We start from the raw sequence: 16,133 nt of genomic DNA on the forward strand, positions 1-16,133 counted from the left end.
AGATAGTTGAAGCTAGCTCTCTCTCATTCGTCATTCGTTACAATGTTGCGGCTCTCCTCGTCTATATGTATATGTTTCACGTATACAGTGTGTCCTAACTTTGTGCACCGTACTCACCCTGTTGTTTGTAACTAGTTGCACCGACCACTCGCGTCCCTGCTACCTGGTTTTATTAAAAGTGCAGCCAACTAGAGGAAAAGAAACGCGTGGAAAAACTCGTGGACATGATCCTGCCTGGCATCCGCCGCAACGAACGAGACTCGAACCATGAAATTGTGTTTCTGCCAAGAGAATTGCATCCAAGATGATTGTTAACATCGCGATCCCCTCCAGCCGATGATCCAATTTCATGATTCGATTTCTTCGTGCTAAATGTAACGGTGAACGCAACGGGCGATCGCTAAATACTGTCCAAGCCGAGAATAGAACGATCGGTTGTTGCCACGCTAGATAGAATCGCGTTTTTCGACCAATGCAAAACGCTCGGACACGTTTTTCAAGATCGCAAGCATGAGATCAATCGATCTCACACTTGGACGTTTAATACGTGAAATTCACGGAGATTCGGATGAACGTGTAATATCTACATCGTCGCTGTTGGGTGATCGAATACTTTGTTCTGACAGAAACTTTATGACACGCTGATTTCGTGGTGTTCGTCGATGTGCGAACGAAGCAATCGATTCTTTCGTTGCTACTTTGACGCAACACGATCGGAGATCGTACGTTATCGTAACGAAAGGCTGACACGAGTCGAGCTACTCCATTTATCGCTGTTGTCAGAAATTTGTAATTGCTGGTATAATTGGAGAAAAGAGGAATTTATTAGAAAGTGCGAACAAGGTGTTTACGTACAAGGCTTCGTTTGTGAAAACAGCGATTTGAAATATTTATTAGGTGCAAAAGGATGAGAAATTTCTTTGTAAAACGAATTAGGAACATTTTCTCCGTTACGGAAGTTTATCGTACGATAAACTGCTTGGATTGTCGGAAAAGGAAAACACGCGCTAAAAATTGAAAACGAAGCCGCGTACTAAATATTTCGAATTTTTCCTTAGGATCTCTGTTCTTTAGTTACCTTCTTCTTCACGTAGAATCCAATCGTATCATCGGTTACAAAAGACCCCGTGCAACGAAAAACACGTGCCGCGTTCCTCGCCGAATAAATCTGTTTCCTTTCCGTTCCTCTTCTACGATTTCTTCTTCCGGCGAACAATGTCCATGAAAAAGCCCGTCTTTCCATCAAGAGACGATAAATCGTGCTATCCAGTCCCCTCCGATACTGATTCAGTTTTCATTGCAGACGTGATCGCAACACCGGTGGTGTACTCCGCTCAGACTCTGACCGGTGCCCTGATAGGAACCTGCTTCTTCTCGCTGGTAGCCGGATTCGCTTCTGGTTTCTGGTTCTCCCAGAGGCTACGCAGTGCCCCTTACCCGGAACCGTCGGAGCAACGACAACAACTGAACCGATTGACGGAAAGTTCGGAATCTCCGGGTTTCAACAACAAGTCGATCAACTTGGTGCTGAACGTACCACCTAAGAATCCAAATGGCAAGAACGCCAACTCGTCGGCGGAGAACAAGCCGGTGCAGAAAGTGAAGAAGACGTACATATGATATAGAAGACGACACAGGGCCGTCTGAGGCTTGCCGCAGGACCCCACGGGTTCCGGCTCTTCTTCTTCCTCCTCTTCCTCCGATCTCGCGGAATCAGACGATCGCAACGACGACGACGACGACGACGACGACAACGACGACGACGACAACGACGATCATCTGGATAACGTCGACGAGGAGAATCGGTTGGCACGTGTCACCGCCGGTTCCCTGCTTGACCATCTGGCCAGACGTGACGAGGACGCCTATGAAGGCGTGGCCAATGAGGAGAGATCGCTCGAGTTCCTTGCCACCCACAGGGGGGTGCCTTACGATTCACGATCGATGTCGAAGGTGACCGATTACGACAGAAGATACGACCACCAGTTCGCCGCGCGAGAGTATACGGAGACAACGTTAACGGAATCGGTGAACAGGCTTCAGGATTACAACAGCAGTAGCAGCAGCAGCAGCGCGAACAGTCTCGATGGTCTCTGCCAGGGACATCAACGAATAATCAGCGATTTAAATCGCGGCAACGAATCGAGCACGCGCGATCATTATATGGTACCCACTCGCGATCCCAGGGAACTCAACGAAAGAATCTTGTCACTGTTTAATCCACAGTTCCTGCCGAACTTTAACGATATGATGATGTACGTGGGGAATCAGTACGACGCCAGACGAAGCCCACCACCCAGATCACGATCGATGGCCGACGGAGAGAGTCGTTTGTTCAGGAGCTCGAGTTGTCGAAAGAAACGCGTCGGTGCGAGCTCAATGTTCTTCCGCCGTGGATTGACGTACGAAACGGCGCGCAAGTGACGCAAGTTGTCTCCTTTCGGATTCAAACGAAGAATACAGAGTTGGATAACCCGTGATGAAACGTAAGACGACTCTCGGAGAACACCGTTGTCCCGCGATCGAACGAGAGAAAAAAGATTTCGATCGGAAGGAGAAACGCGTACCGAAAGACCGAGCGGATTAGCTTCGGAACGGTTTAGTTAGTTCTCTTCCTCCACGATCGCTCTTGCGTTTCCTATTGCAACTATTCTTCGTGATCACGAAAACATCTTGATCCGTATGCGTTCTTATACGAAGAACGAGTCTACGAAAGAAGACCACGATGTTATATGCATACTTAGTGTCGCCGTTACCTGAGATACCTCGAGAACGTGTACTCGAGATATGTACGTATTTCTTTTTTGTCGTCGTTCATGATCGTGTACAGACCGACCGTGTACGTTGCAAGACCACTTCCGGTGTCACGTGTCATATCGTCTGAGATGTATCGCGAGAACAGAGACACGCGGACTTTGAAAATATTTTTTTAAGGTATATCACTTCAGGCTCTTTCCGATGTCTTTAAGCGCGACATCGTGTATCGGACGCTCCAACCACACCTTGAGCTAATTTTTGTACGGAATTCGATCGATTTTCGAATTCTTCCTTTCCGTTTCTCACCAGTACGGCAATGGAAGGATATGGGAAATGAAAGGCCACACAAAAAGGAATATAACCATGCAACAACGACGATGGGACAAAGGATCGACTCGTAGCTGTGTAATGTGATACGATCAGAGGAGAGACTGTGTTCGTAGCAGTGGCCTGCTTAGGTGCTTAGAACCTAAGAACGGTGATTTAAGGACGAAGACGAAGCGTCCAGCACTTGGATCCTCGTTTCTCAAACTACCTTCTACGAACTTTGGCCCCCATGGCCCCTTGATCGTTGACAAGCAACCAAGAAAATCCCGGTAGACAAAAACTCGCCAAAAAAGACGAACTACTCGTTTTACACGAAGAAAAAGTTGCTTGCTGCGCAATGTCTATCAGTTTCACTTTGTTCACGATCCTCGAGACAAAGTTGGAGATAGTTCCAACAGTTGAAACGTAGAGAGAGAAAATATTCAAAGAGACAACCGGAAAGGGTGAAAGTTTGAGAAACGTGGTCCCATGGAACGACGTTCCAAGCATTCGCACGAGACGAGGCGTGCCTTCCGTATATTAATTGTTGGCAAATTTCTGATTTATAAAACAGGAACGGGAGAATGCGGCCGGTATAGATTCGGGCAAGTGCCTCATTTATGCGTTTCGTTTAAAAATAAATATTCGATAGTGGAAGAGGACAATGATAAGTTGGTGAAGATGAAAAGAGAGAGAAAGAGAGAGCGAGCGCGCGAGAGCGAAAGAGAGAGAGAGAAAGAGAGAGAGAGACTTATGTAAGACTTATTCAAAGTATTGTTGTGCACTTATTGCCGTGCTGTGAGTATATTGGTTATTAGCAAGAGAGAATCGTGGTGTTGAAGCACGTGTACGGTTATTAAAATGAAAAGTAATAAGGAAGAAACATTTACCGCGTTGTGGCGCCTTCGAGAAGTTATGTATTTTTGGCTGGGACGTGTTACGAATCAATTTATCACTGTTAACGGTGTTCCGGGCGAGGTGTGGAGGTGTATCTTTTTCTTTTCTTTATTTTTATTCTATAAGATAAACGAAGTGATACTACGTTGCGAATGAATCGCTCGAATCCGATTATCGATAACTTCATTTGACTGCAGGATACCTCCGTGAGGTCAAGATGGTTTTAAGTTTTATAAATGTGGAAATGAAAGATAGAACTTTCGATACCCGAACTGCTAATAGTTTTTATACGTTTTAGAAAAAATACACAGGAATATTTATAACGTAAGTAGAAAAATGTAATACGAAAGTTTCTATCTTCCTTTATCGGTAATTTCATCGCACAGATATTTCAGAATTTTCATTTGAGTTTCTTCTAAATTCGGTATTCTTCTTCCAGTGTTAGGTGAAACATTAAGAAGAATGATCTCTCGCGTTTTATTTTTCGCCGTTGGTAGAAGTATTAGTTTAATTAAGAAAGGTATTTAGAGAAAGGAAACCGTCTTAAAAAGGAGATCGTTTTTCAACTTATTTTAATTGTGTATATACGTACTATTATGCTATGCTACGCTATACTGTACCCTAATCAAATTTAAAGCAGAGCAAAGTACATCTTCGTAGAAGAGACGATCAAATAATAAAATGTTCAAGATATAAAAATTCGGATAATAAAGATTCTATCGTGCGGTATATAGAGATATAGTTTTAAATGAATTTAATCGTTTCTCCAAACGATTTGATTTTGTGGAAAAATGTTGCAAGAAGCTAGAAACTGGAGGAAAAGTTCCGGTGAATTCCTTTCGCCAAGATCAATCAGTATATAATATAATAAAATCAATGAAGAGGAGGACGCGACAAAGGTTCAGATAAACGCATTCGCGCGATTCGCTTCAGCTGGTATGTATTCCTTAGAGCCGGTACTGCGTGTTATCCGACACTTTAGCGAAAACTTGGTAGCGTGTACGACAGTTCTCTACGACAAAGTATCCTCGAAGAAAGCTCGGGAGGAGAGGAAACTTGAAAGAAGAAGGGGAGTCTTGGCGTGTTTGGCAAGATGTCTTTGACAATGGCGTAAATCGGTCTTACTAGCGCACAATAGCGAACACTGGGCATATTTCCTTTACAGCTTAAGGGCGGATAGAGCGCCTGTAACAAACTGCGGCTAGCGTTTGTCCCAGATATCGAGTAAGATGGAAAGAGAACAAAGGAGGAATCTGAATATAGAAAGTCAAGAAACGTAACCGTGATATCGCAAAAGTAGAGCGATTCGATTTTCTAATTCTTCGTGAAATTAGCGTGTCGGTATAGAAAGATGGAACGATTGCGAAAATTAGCTTTAGCCGTGCTTTTAGACGCCAGGAAAAGCGGATATTCGAGATGTTTTAGAAACTCATGGACTTTTAGGACGGTTGGAAAATCGTTAGAGACCATCGTCTTTCGTTTGACAGATGTTGTTAAGAGGATACATGTAAGCTCTGCTCTTTTCATCGTCGATTTTAATATCAATGGGCAAACGTCCGGCTGCTCTAATGAACCAACACTGCCACGCTGATTCTGATATGCTTCGAACAGTAAAGGAAACGGTAAGACGAGTTCTAAATAGATACATCGATTTTCACTGATTGTCACTGAGCGTTACCAATAATAGCACGGAAAAGAAGAAATAATAAACGATCGATTCGAATAATGAGGAAGCTTGACGCAAACACACATGCTAGATAGAGATTATAACATACGCGTATTGAAACGGCCATTAATAGAGAGACACGGTCTGAATACAATGAAGGAGCAACGTAGAGAATGGTCTGAAGTTGCGTGCTGGAAGAAAGAAGAAAGTCGTGTACATAATAAGTAGAAATTGTTTTTTATCGTTGAAATCATTTAGAAGCAAGGTCGAGAACATTCATTCGCTACGCTACTCGTCACGCGGACAGCAGTGGTACGCATTAATATTGTTTACGTATACATGTATACGCGTGTGCCGCATGAATCTTTGATACATGTATATGTAAACATCGCATTTCCATTATTGCATATGTCTATATATGTATGCACACACATATACATATATACATACATATACGAGTGTATACATATATGTGTGCATGTGTGTGTATATGTATATGTATATACACGTATATACAAAAATATATATATATATATTCATATATTTTTTTTTTAATCCGCATAGATAAAATATACTATACGAATGAGAAAAAAAAATCGCGTTAAACGAGAAAGGCAGCTAATTACACACTTTTTTCGACGGTCTTTATGAAAGCCCGCGATCTTTTTTAATTAAAATTCCGCCGAGCACCCACGATGATCTCGTTAATGTTCGACTTCGCGAAGAACGACTAACAATTGAGTGTTCGGCAAAAAAAATATTTTACAAAATATGATGTTTATATTATACAGAAGAAAAAAAAACACATCCAACTTAGGTACCTTGTGTCGAGATGAGAAATTATATATATATATAAAATTGGAAGTTATATATGTATATAATTTTTATATAAGTCATATTGGCGGATTGTTACATGCTATAATATTTCTAAATTAGAGGAATCGAGGAGGCATATAAATACATGTATATATACATATGTATATAGATATATATATATACCCATATGTATATATATATGTATAAAATATTATGGATGTACATGTATACAAAGCGGTTTATTAGAGTTTACGTGATTAGTTATTGTAAGGACGATTGTACATATTATTACTCCGTTTAAAATTGACTTGATCGCGCTAAACTTAGAACGAGATTTACCCTGTTAGGGGAACACTAGATTTTGCTCGATCATGTTTTCCTACCCGTTTTTCTTTTACTTTTATTATTTCTCTCATTTAATTTTTAAGACAGAAACGCTTGCACGCTAGCCCTATTTCCGAGCATGTGCATTTCATCGTTTATACATTATATTCGAGTTCACTTTGAATCGAGTGATCGTAACGATAAGATTATTTTTTACGTCGAGGAAAAAGAATACGAAACTGATCATAAAAACGCGCCAAGAGTCACGTGCGACGCGAAAATGGTATTTGTACGATTTATTACGCGCAGTTTTATAGAAGTGAATCGCTGTTTTTAACATAAAGCTATTTAATTTGACGAAAATGAAACTTTCGATGTAGGAATATATTCGAAGAGATTTACATACGAATTTTCACGCTGAAACAAAAACGAGATTGCGACATAAAAATTCGAAAACTCTTACACGGAAGAACGTACAAGTCGATTCGTTACAAACATTGATCCGAACGTTTACATACACGATTGTCGCTTTCTATTATCTACGTTTCAAAAATCTAGCTAACCAACGTTTCCCTTTGTCACGAATTAACAATCAGCACACACAGCGACAAACATTTCAATATTGACTCAACGAAAAATCGAATTCACAAGGCAGAAACCGATTCTCGAACGACGTTAACCCGATGCTAATCTTCCGCACGGTTTGCGCCAGGGATCGACGGAAGAAATCCATTTTGCGGGTGGCAAACGAATTCGTAAGGGGAGAGTCGACCGTTTTACTCAGAAAATCGGTCTTGCCATAGTTGGAAAGTTTCGAAGGATTCCGCGATATCTCGCGCAATGGGTCAAGTATTCAAACGATTCGAATAATTTGGACGTATTCGAGTTATTCCAGTGAACCGGGAACGTTTTCTCTCTGCATAGTTCTTAGACGCTCCCGCGATTCTTTCCCTCCCGGTACATTTGAAAGTCGAATCGACGCGACGTTCATCCAACGAAAGAAATCTTCACCGAAAATTTACCGACGCATATTGTTAAGCCGGAAACACGTCACGCGCTAGCGCTAGGTTAGAAGGTAATAACGATCGCATTAATTAGGTAAAGTAAATACAACATTCCAAGTAGAAGCCAGGACTGCCAATCGATTGATAAGCAGCAAACGAACTTCCGAAAAAGTATTCACGTCTGATAACTTTGAGCTCGACGTATGTTACCACGATCACCTTTCTGATTAACCTTCAAAAGTTTAAAGTCGCCGATCGTTATTTATTAAAAGGTTATTAACAAAGAAATATTGAAAAACGTACCGTAATCTTCCCAGAAATCTAAACTTTGCCATACCAAGTACGGAAATATTTGCGAAATATTTGTCGCATTTTTGCATATAAACAAACGCGAATAATATAAATATACCAAGTTTGTACCCACGACGTATGTGTCTTGTCTAACGTTCAGAAAATGTGGAATTAGGTTAGGTTAGACCCTAGTTTCTTTTGCGGTGGATTTCAATACTAACATAAATAACTAATATAAAAGCACTTGGTGCGAAAAAGTTCAGATTTCTGAGAAAATTACGGTAGGTTTTCCAATTTTTCTTCGCTAATAGTTTTTTAATAACCAATGATCGGTGGCTTAAACCTGTGCAAGGTTACTGAGGAGAGTGAGCTTGGTGTCGTGTGTCAAGGTTAAGGTCATCGGGTGTGGATTTTTCCGGAGATTAATCAATGAAAACTCGCAACGATTGGCGAATTTAGAATCATGTCAGTTTGAGTCTATCATGTTTTGCGTTTATTATAGAAAGTTCGATAATTATTAACTCCTCGTAAAGCCGGACAAGTTCTACCGTTCGTTCGTTAATGATCGCCTGTTCCTTTACAAAGTATTATTGTAGATTCGAATAACGTGCGTGAAAGTAGCATTTCCTTTATTTTTTATATCGCGTAGCCTCGTTCCGTATGCTGTAACTATCCCCTTTCATTTGATATTACACAATGACTTGGATAAAAATATTCTGTAAATGAATGACGAAGATGGTCGTTGGAAGAACGATCCATAGTATCGATACTATGCCTTGCAATTAATTAAAACTACTAAACGTACAGTAAGATTTAGAACAAGTAATAAAGATTAATTCAAAAGGCACTTTTGTACGAACGTAAATCATATTTCTTAAATACCTTCGATATTATTCACAGAAGCTACGAATGATATATCGAAAATCGACTGAATCGATGAATTTCTGGGATAATCCGAAATTTATGTTCCCACAAGCTTTCTCCGATCTCCGATAATCCTATATCATCAAAATTATATAATTCGTCGTTAATTCATCATTAAAAGAGACAAAAAGATATACGTAATTCTTAAAAGCTTAAATCTTAAGTCATAACGTAGTCTTGTCAGGCTTTACAATTGATATTTTCAATTATGATAATCCGCTTGAAATGTTTTATCAAAATGATTGGTCAAACTCGATAAACGAGGTAATTATTGGTTAAAAATATTAGTTGATATGTCTTCGTAATTACATGGATCGGTTAAACTCTCTGTAATCTATTCTTTGAAACGTTCATTTTGTAACATCGTCAACATTGGCAGATATCTGTCGTAGAACCATTATCACGACAAACATATACCCATTAAGCTATCCATTTTGACAACAATAATTCATCGACACAACGTCATTTTTAAATAGTTACAAATGAAATATTCTCTTTCATCAATTATTGTAACAATAAAAACTCGCACTTAGTTGTTCCGTTCAGACTTTAGAAATTACTAACACGTACACGATAAATGCATAGACCTTGGTTAACTTCATATCATAAATATATATAGAGAACGATGCTTGATAAGTGAACCGTTTGTACTAGAAACTATCTAATCTCACCGCAATCTACTGTATTTTATAATTAATCACGGAGAACGTTGAAGATCGGTGCCGGGAAACACCGATCAGTTGATTTTACCATATGCATGGAATGCTGACGCCGTTTTTTTTTTTTTTTTTTTTTTTTTTTTTTTTTTTTATTTAGTTTTACGTTCTGTAAAAAATATTAATCAAACGATTGTATCTTTGCGAAAGACTCGTAAATAAACCAAAATACTACCGCTCGAATATAATTTCGAAAATAATCGTATCGTATAGTACAAACGGATCTGCCCAACTGTAGAAAATAGCAGTGACTGCAAAAAAAAAAAATATAGAAAATGTTTCTTTGGCCCGAAAAAAAAAAAAAAGGTAAACTATAATATTTTGCTAAAGATGTCAGTAACATAACTTACTACCTTTAAACGAAACATAGCGAGTGTAGTAAGCTGTAGAAGTTGGGCAGAGATATTCTCATTGGACTAAAGATAAAATTGAATGAAAAAAAAAAAGAATTGTTCGAATAGAAAATCGATAGGAGATATTACAGTAGAATGGAAAAATCTTTAATGTATACGTCACGATTATTTCGCTATGATAAGATACGAGAGCATGACGAATGAGTAGCTAAGTACACGGGTGTACGCTATGCGTCGAAACGATGGATGGCAGTCCAGGCACACATGTTTGCTGTGCCAATGCAATGCGTTTTCTGTACATAGTATCGTAGCCCTAATTAATATTAGTTAGAGTGTAGCTGGAATCACGTTGACGTAGACGATGGCATATACGTAGAAGTAATCGATAAAGGCACATAAAACGAGTCATCCAACCGCGCTGTTCTTCAGCTACACTATACAAACATCGCTGATATCGTTCTCTACCGGTTTATAAAACCATCGAGAACTTTTCGTTCGCGCGTTCACTGTCGAATAAAAGCGGAGAAAAGTTGCGAGTGACGTTAAAATTACGGTCACTTCGAATTCTGAAAGCAATAGGCGATTCTTTGAGTATTAGTAACGATAGTTTAAATATTTGAATAGTTTAGATCAGATAATACGATTATTCATTCTCATCACGTGTAATACCCTCAAAATGTATTCATTTCAGGGCGTTGCATTTATTATTTATTGAAGTCATCGTCCAAGTGTCGATAAGAAACGTTAATAAAACAGTCGACGCGTGAACGAATCATTAAGAACGGTTGGTTGCTCAAAGTACGTCTGTTGTTGCGCCCAGAAACAATGATCTACATTTAATCCTTTATTTGATTAATGGAAAAATTCGAGCAGCGGTATGTACGTACGTATAGTACATACAACGATACGACGAAATAAAGCAGCCAGAAAGATATATAGGTGTAAGAAGACCGCTGCTTAAAAGTGACATGATCAGATAAAGGGTTAACGTTGTACGTCATCCAAACACGCGTGCAAGTTGTATGCATATGGAACGGCATATGAAATTTCTGATTTGTACAATAATACTCATTTCATTTGGAAAAATCATAAGTATTACGTATATGTATATACGTATAGGAATGATAATAACGGCTCCTTTGACATATTACCATTAGTATTATTTACTACCGTTTAATGCTACTGTTTTCTTTTCTTTTTTTCTTTTTTTTTTTATTAAGTTTTATCCATGAACGACAGAAATGATTTTACCATATCGTTTTGAGAGTACATTGCCTTGTAAAATGATGCGTTGACCTATACTGTCCGCGATTCAATGGCGACCAACAGCTCCATTTTTCTCTAAGTTACACCTTGAGACTTGTATGATATAAGTAATTCATTAGATGTTAGAGATGCATTATTGGTACTGGTAATAATAAAAATCACGCCCCTCGAAAGTCATAAAGGGATTGTATTTGCTTATTTTGAAAAGAGATCTGCATCTTTTTTCTATTTTCTTTATAATTCTTTTATAGTTAGCGAATAAATACACGTGTACCTATCGTTTAGATTTTCCCTTCGTTTCGTTTCGAATTATAGAAAGATATATAAGAAAACGAATGTAATCGAGATCGACCGATAAAATGAGGATCGATTGAAAGTTCAATGAAACAAACTGCCACGCACGGGCAATAAACTTCTAAATTACGATGTAACGTTTAACATTATAAGCTGTTCAACGATCAATTTTGTATATCCCGCCAGTTCGTGACGAAAGCACAGGTCATATTATAAAAAATGAAAAAAGAATCGTCTTTCGACTGGTTTGCTCGTTATACGGTAACTACGATTACGTATAACGAGATAGCGAGAAAATACGAACGGAAAAACGATCGAAACAAGAGGAAAGAAAAGAAACGAAACGTTTGACAGAAAAAGAAATGATTCGAGAAGTAATATAATATTCGTCATGATTAGTTTTCATCGAGGCGGAAGTGCTGGAACCTAAAATCGTCTAACACTTCGCACAAGACTGAGGAGCTTGTATATAATTGCATACACATTTAATGCGGTACATTTGATATAAAAAAAAAGAAGAAAAACGAGGCGTTTACCTTTTGGGAAGTTCAGTTTATTATCATAACGTAATAATTGTAACAACATAAAAACGTTGTATGATTGTACATACGAAGCAAGGTCCTACTATCGCCAATATACATACATACACACATACATACATACATGGTTACTACCGTTGTCACAGCGTCTCCGGTTTGCGGTGTTTACTCATTTTTCCAAGTTTTTCTAAAAAAACAGAACGCGAGAAAGAAATCTCGCGACCGCGAAACCGAAAGAAACAGAGATTTCCTATTTTTCAGCAAAGGCCCGAGTACATACATCGAGAATGAGAATACTGCGCGTCGAGTGCAACGCAAACACGCCCGATCCAGTGGACCAAACAAATTACATCGCTTGAATTCACCGTTTTCACCCGTTTCATGCTTCTGCCCGTCTGTCTACTCTTCTTTAGCGTTCGACAGGAAGAAATTTAAGGATAGGGAATCGATAGGTCCGATTTCATGATAATAACAAATTAAACTCGAGGCTATAATTCTATCAACCAGACGCTAGATGAATCACTCGCTAATCTATCGCGTAATCGCCTATCACCAATAGCAACAACAAAAAAGAAAATTGATAAAGGGGGAAAAAGAGAAGCGCATATCGTTATCTGGAAACAGTAAGAAACCTGTACTTTTTTCACGGTAATATTTGTAAAATCGTTCGACATTAATCGTTGCTCGAAGCCAAACATCTCGTAGGGAAAAGAAAAACGCTGTGTCCCCGACGCGAAGGAAATGCCATCGTGATACATCTAGCAATGACCTAGCGGGTATATCGACGATGGATTTTTATCGAGTGTCCGTGATATCTACTGTAAACGGTAGTAAACGAATTAATGCGAATAAAGAATACCGCAAGAGATCCGCTTATGAGTTACATTTACATTTACAATCCAGATATCCAGTACGATAAAGTTAAATAGAATTAAGATGAATGTCACAAGTAATGTAAACTCTGAAAATAATGAGATGAAATAAACAAGACGATGATTCAAATATATCAAAGCATATATTTCTTCTGTGAAATCCCTTAATTACATAGTTGTGTATAAAATCCTTATTTTTAAATCCGGTCTTTTTACATTAGTATTGTACAAACGCAATCGCGTCACATGCAAGCTCTATTTTCTCTCTTACGTTTTTCTTTAATCGAATTTCGAAAGAGATTACACATTGTCGCGTATCCTGACAACGAAGCGCTAGTATATATATATATATACAAGATGGAAACGCTTTATTTTTATCTCTGGCGAGATAAGGAGGAACGAGCAAAAACCGCCTTCCTAATTTTCATCCGAATTATAATAATATAGAGCTGCAGCTTTTCACGAAGCGTGTGTAGTCCTTTCTATGCTTTTAGTAAAAGATATTGTAACAAGCTGAAGCTTAGGATAAGCTTCTCAGGACTTGTATACACCTAAAAGGACTCCGCTGATAACGATATCTGGAAGACTGTTCGATGTAATGTTCGACTGAACATATGGATCACAATGGAAAGTTAGCACAGGTTGATGGCCAAGAGCACTGGTGTCGACGTATTGTTCTCCCTCCGTATCCTTGTACGTACTGAAGCAGAAAAATATTTCCAACGATGCAATGAGATTTTCGAAATAGCATACAATTTTAGAAAAGAAAAAAAATATATTGAAAAATACGTTTGTTATATAAATTGGATAATAAGAATCTGCTGTACAACTTTCTATAGTAACAGACTATGTATGACGCACCAAAAATTATTGAGTATTAAAATTGGATGCATTTATTATTATGTAAAAGTTGCAGAAACATTAAATTTAGAGGGTATGATATCGTTTTGTCGCGGAATGTACTAATACATGGTTAAACTCTTGTAAGGATCAAATACATTTCTATATTTAGAACCAAGTTTATTACATTCACAATCTAATAATTACACATATTGGAAAAACCATATTACTTATAAAATCATCTAATAACGTGATCCGAAAATAAAGTAACAAAATAACGAAGACAATACCTAATATGATATAATATTTCACAAAGTTAACGAGTCTTATAAATTCTCTTGCATGAGTACATACTTTTTATACGGCACACCGGGTGTTGGACTTTCTATACCCAGAAAATTGAGAACCTGTTGCTTGGTGGCTGAGAGCCTTAACATTTTCTGGATGTACAGTTCCAATGCTGCTCGCCTTTGCTCAAGCACCTTCGGTTGGGAATTTCTTACCTTCTTCGGCGGAAACGGAGCAACATCCGCGTTTTCTTTCTTCAGCTATAATCAAACAAATGCGAATAAACTCCATATACGATAATGATACCGATATATTAAAATTTGGGAAGTACTGTAGCAGAAGGATAAAATTTAAATATTTTGAGAAATAAAGTTTAGTAGAACTTTGAAGAGTTAAACATGAAAAGCATAAAGTATATTGGACAGTCGGTATGTTATTAATTTGTATGCATTTATACGCATACGTTTGATTTTGCGTAAATTATAGATAATTAGTAAAAATACGTAAAATAACGATAAATAACAATAACGCAAGTGAAACTGCTACTTTTTAAATGATTATACACAAATAAAAATTTATACATTATTTGAATGTGTAAAAAGAACTTGAAACACTGTAAATTCCTCATGTAGATGTAACTTACGATTTGAAACATGATTGAAAATAAATAACTGCACACACGTATTAGATATTTTTACCACTAACTTTATTCCGCATGCAACTTTCACGCAATCCAGTTACGCTCTAAAAAAGCTCGAAAATACTAACTGCGTATACGTAGGAGTTTGACAATATAGTTAGTTAATACATCGTATATCGCTAAAACGCTGATAAAACAAGTTATTAATATGACTAATAGTACATTATCGAGAGAATATTATACCGAATATGATGAGGACAAATTCAGTTTTACTTTATTCCCTAAATTACATATGCGTCATATTAAGAACTAAATTAACTGAATTGAAAGAAGTCACAACATAAATATTTTCACGTAGTAAGTATTCTCGCAATAAAAACAGCGTCAATGCATCAAACATAATTCATGATATAAATATAAGCATATACGGTATTATGTGATGCGTACATATTATTTAATATTTTGTAGTAACGTACATCCTCGTGGATACTGGTCTAACTTATTCATGCCAACGAAATTGAATGGAGAAAGAAAGCTTCATAAAGAAATCGCTATCCTTGTACATGTGAAGCAGAAAATATTCTAGGCATGGATAAGATACATATGTTTCTCTCTTTCTTGCATCGCAACATGAGAATCATAACGAAGATAGAAAGTTTAACTACTTACAATTCTACGACGATACTTATTATACATAAAAGGAATACCAACACGATCTCCAAAGATATTCATATGTATTATTGTTTCATTTAAAGAACGGAAAAGAATTAAAATTGAAATTAAGAAGAATAATTAAAAATATTGATGTTAAAGAGAGAGAAAACGAACAATGTGACTCTATTTGCATATTATATACTTAGATATTTATCGGTGATATATTTATTTGCATAATCAAAAACATCATTTTGATACAAATATTAAGACTTTGATATGAAACAATGAAATAACATACCGTGCGATGTAGCGCATTAAATTCGCTGTATCTTCTCTCAATAAAGTATCGGGTACCACTTTCGGACTCCAGAACCTCAATACAGTAAACATAATAAGGCTTGCCGTGTGACACTTCGGCCAAACGGTATCCACTAATGAAAACTTGATACATTGCATCGCTAGCAATTTTCTAGGTTCTTAAAGCACTTACAAAAAACTAATAATACAATAATAAAGTTAGAATACACAAAAGGTGTAATAATTCGAACCGTATACTTTCATACTTTGATAGTATCAGGATCTAGAGTAGTATTTATCGCACGTAAGTTCATTGAAATATGCACTACTACAAAAAGCATGTGCGCGAAGTGATACCAACTTTCCAAATACATTTTACTCTATATGCA

General features: G+C 37.6%; 3 protein-coding genes across 4 annotated transcripts in view; 2 read left to right on the forward strand and 1 right to left on the reverse strand.

Annotated features, from left to right (window-relative positions):
• The window catches only part of LOC100647567 (semaphorin-1A), a 374,093-nt gene extending 372,441 nt beyond the window's left edge, over positions 1 to 1,652 (forward strand). For both annotated transcript variants that reach the window (XM_012316166.3, XM_012316186.3), the window contains one exon: positions 1,304 to 1,652. In XM_012316166.3, the coding sequence (XP_012171556.1) occupies positions 1,304 to 1,620 (317 nt within the window). In that variant the 3' untranslated portion in view covers positions 1,621 to 1,652. The remainder of the gene's footprint in view (positions 1 to 1,303) is intronic.
• LOC110119865 (protein PFC0760c) lies at positions 1,648 to 13,159 on the forward strand (the record flags this gene model as incomplete). The annotated part of the gene is made up of 1 exon (XM_020866510.2): positions 1,648 to 13,159. A coding segment is annotated over one exon (777 nt), but the record flags the coding sequence as incomplete, so codon positions are not given.
• LOC100647762 (sorting nexin-24) lies at positions 13,150 to 16,088 on the reverse strand. The gene is made up of 3 exons (XM_003393564.4): positions 15,746 to 16,088; positions 14,220 to 14,413; positions 13,150 to 13,725 (listed from the first exon to the last, which is right to left on the reverse strand). The coding sequence occupies exons 1-3, from the start codon at positions 15,896 to 15,898 to the stop codon at positions 13,560 to 13,562; spliced, it is 513 nt and encodes a 170-aa protein (XP_003393612.1). The 5' UTR covers positions 15,899 to 16,088; the 3' UTR covers positions 13,150 to 13,559.
• Between the last annotated feature and the right edge of the window lie 45 nt (positions 16,089 to 16,133).

The sequence above is a fragment of the Bombus terrestris genome, chromosome 2, assembly GCF_910591885.1.
Source record: "Bombus terrestris chromosome 2, iyBomTerr1.2, whole genome shotgun sequence".
NCBI classification, from domain to species: domain Eukaryota; kingdom Metazoa; phylum Arthropoda; class Insecta; order Hymenoptera; family Apidae; genus Bombus; species Bombus terrestris.

What these genes read in the sequence shown, in the direction of transcription:
- LOC100647762 (XM_003393564.4), bottom strand. Translation starts at nt 15,898, where the DNA reads ATGTATCAAGTTTTCATTAGTGGATACCGTTTGGCCGAAGTGTCACAC. An exon ending in TTAATGCGCTACATCGCACG is followed by an intron (nt 14,414 to 15,745) that starts GTATGTTATTTC and finishes GTTTGATTATAG; the next exon opens with CTGAAGAAAGAAAACGCGGA. An exon ending in CCCGGTGTGCCGTATAAAAA is followed by an intron (nt 13,726 to 14,219) that starts GTATGTACTCAT and finishes TTTCTGCTTCAG; the next exon opens with TACGTACAAGGATACGGAGG.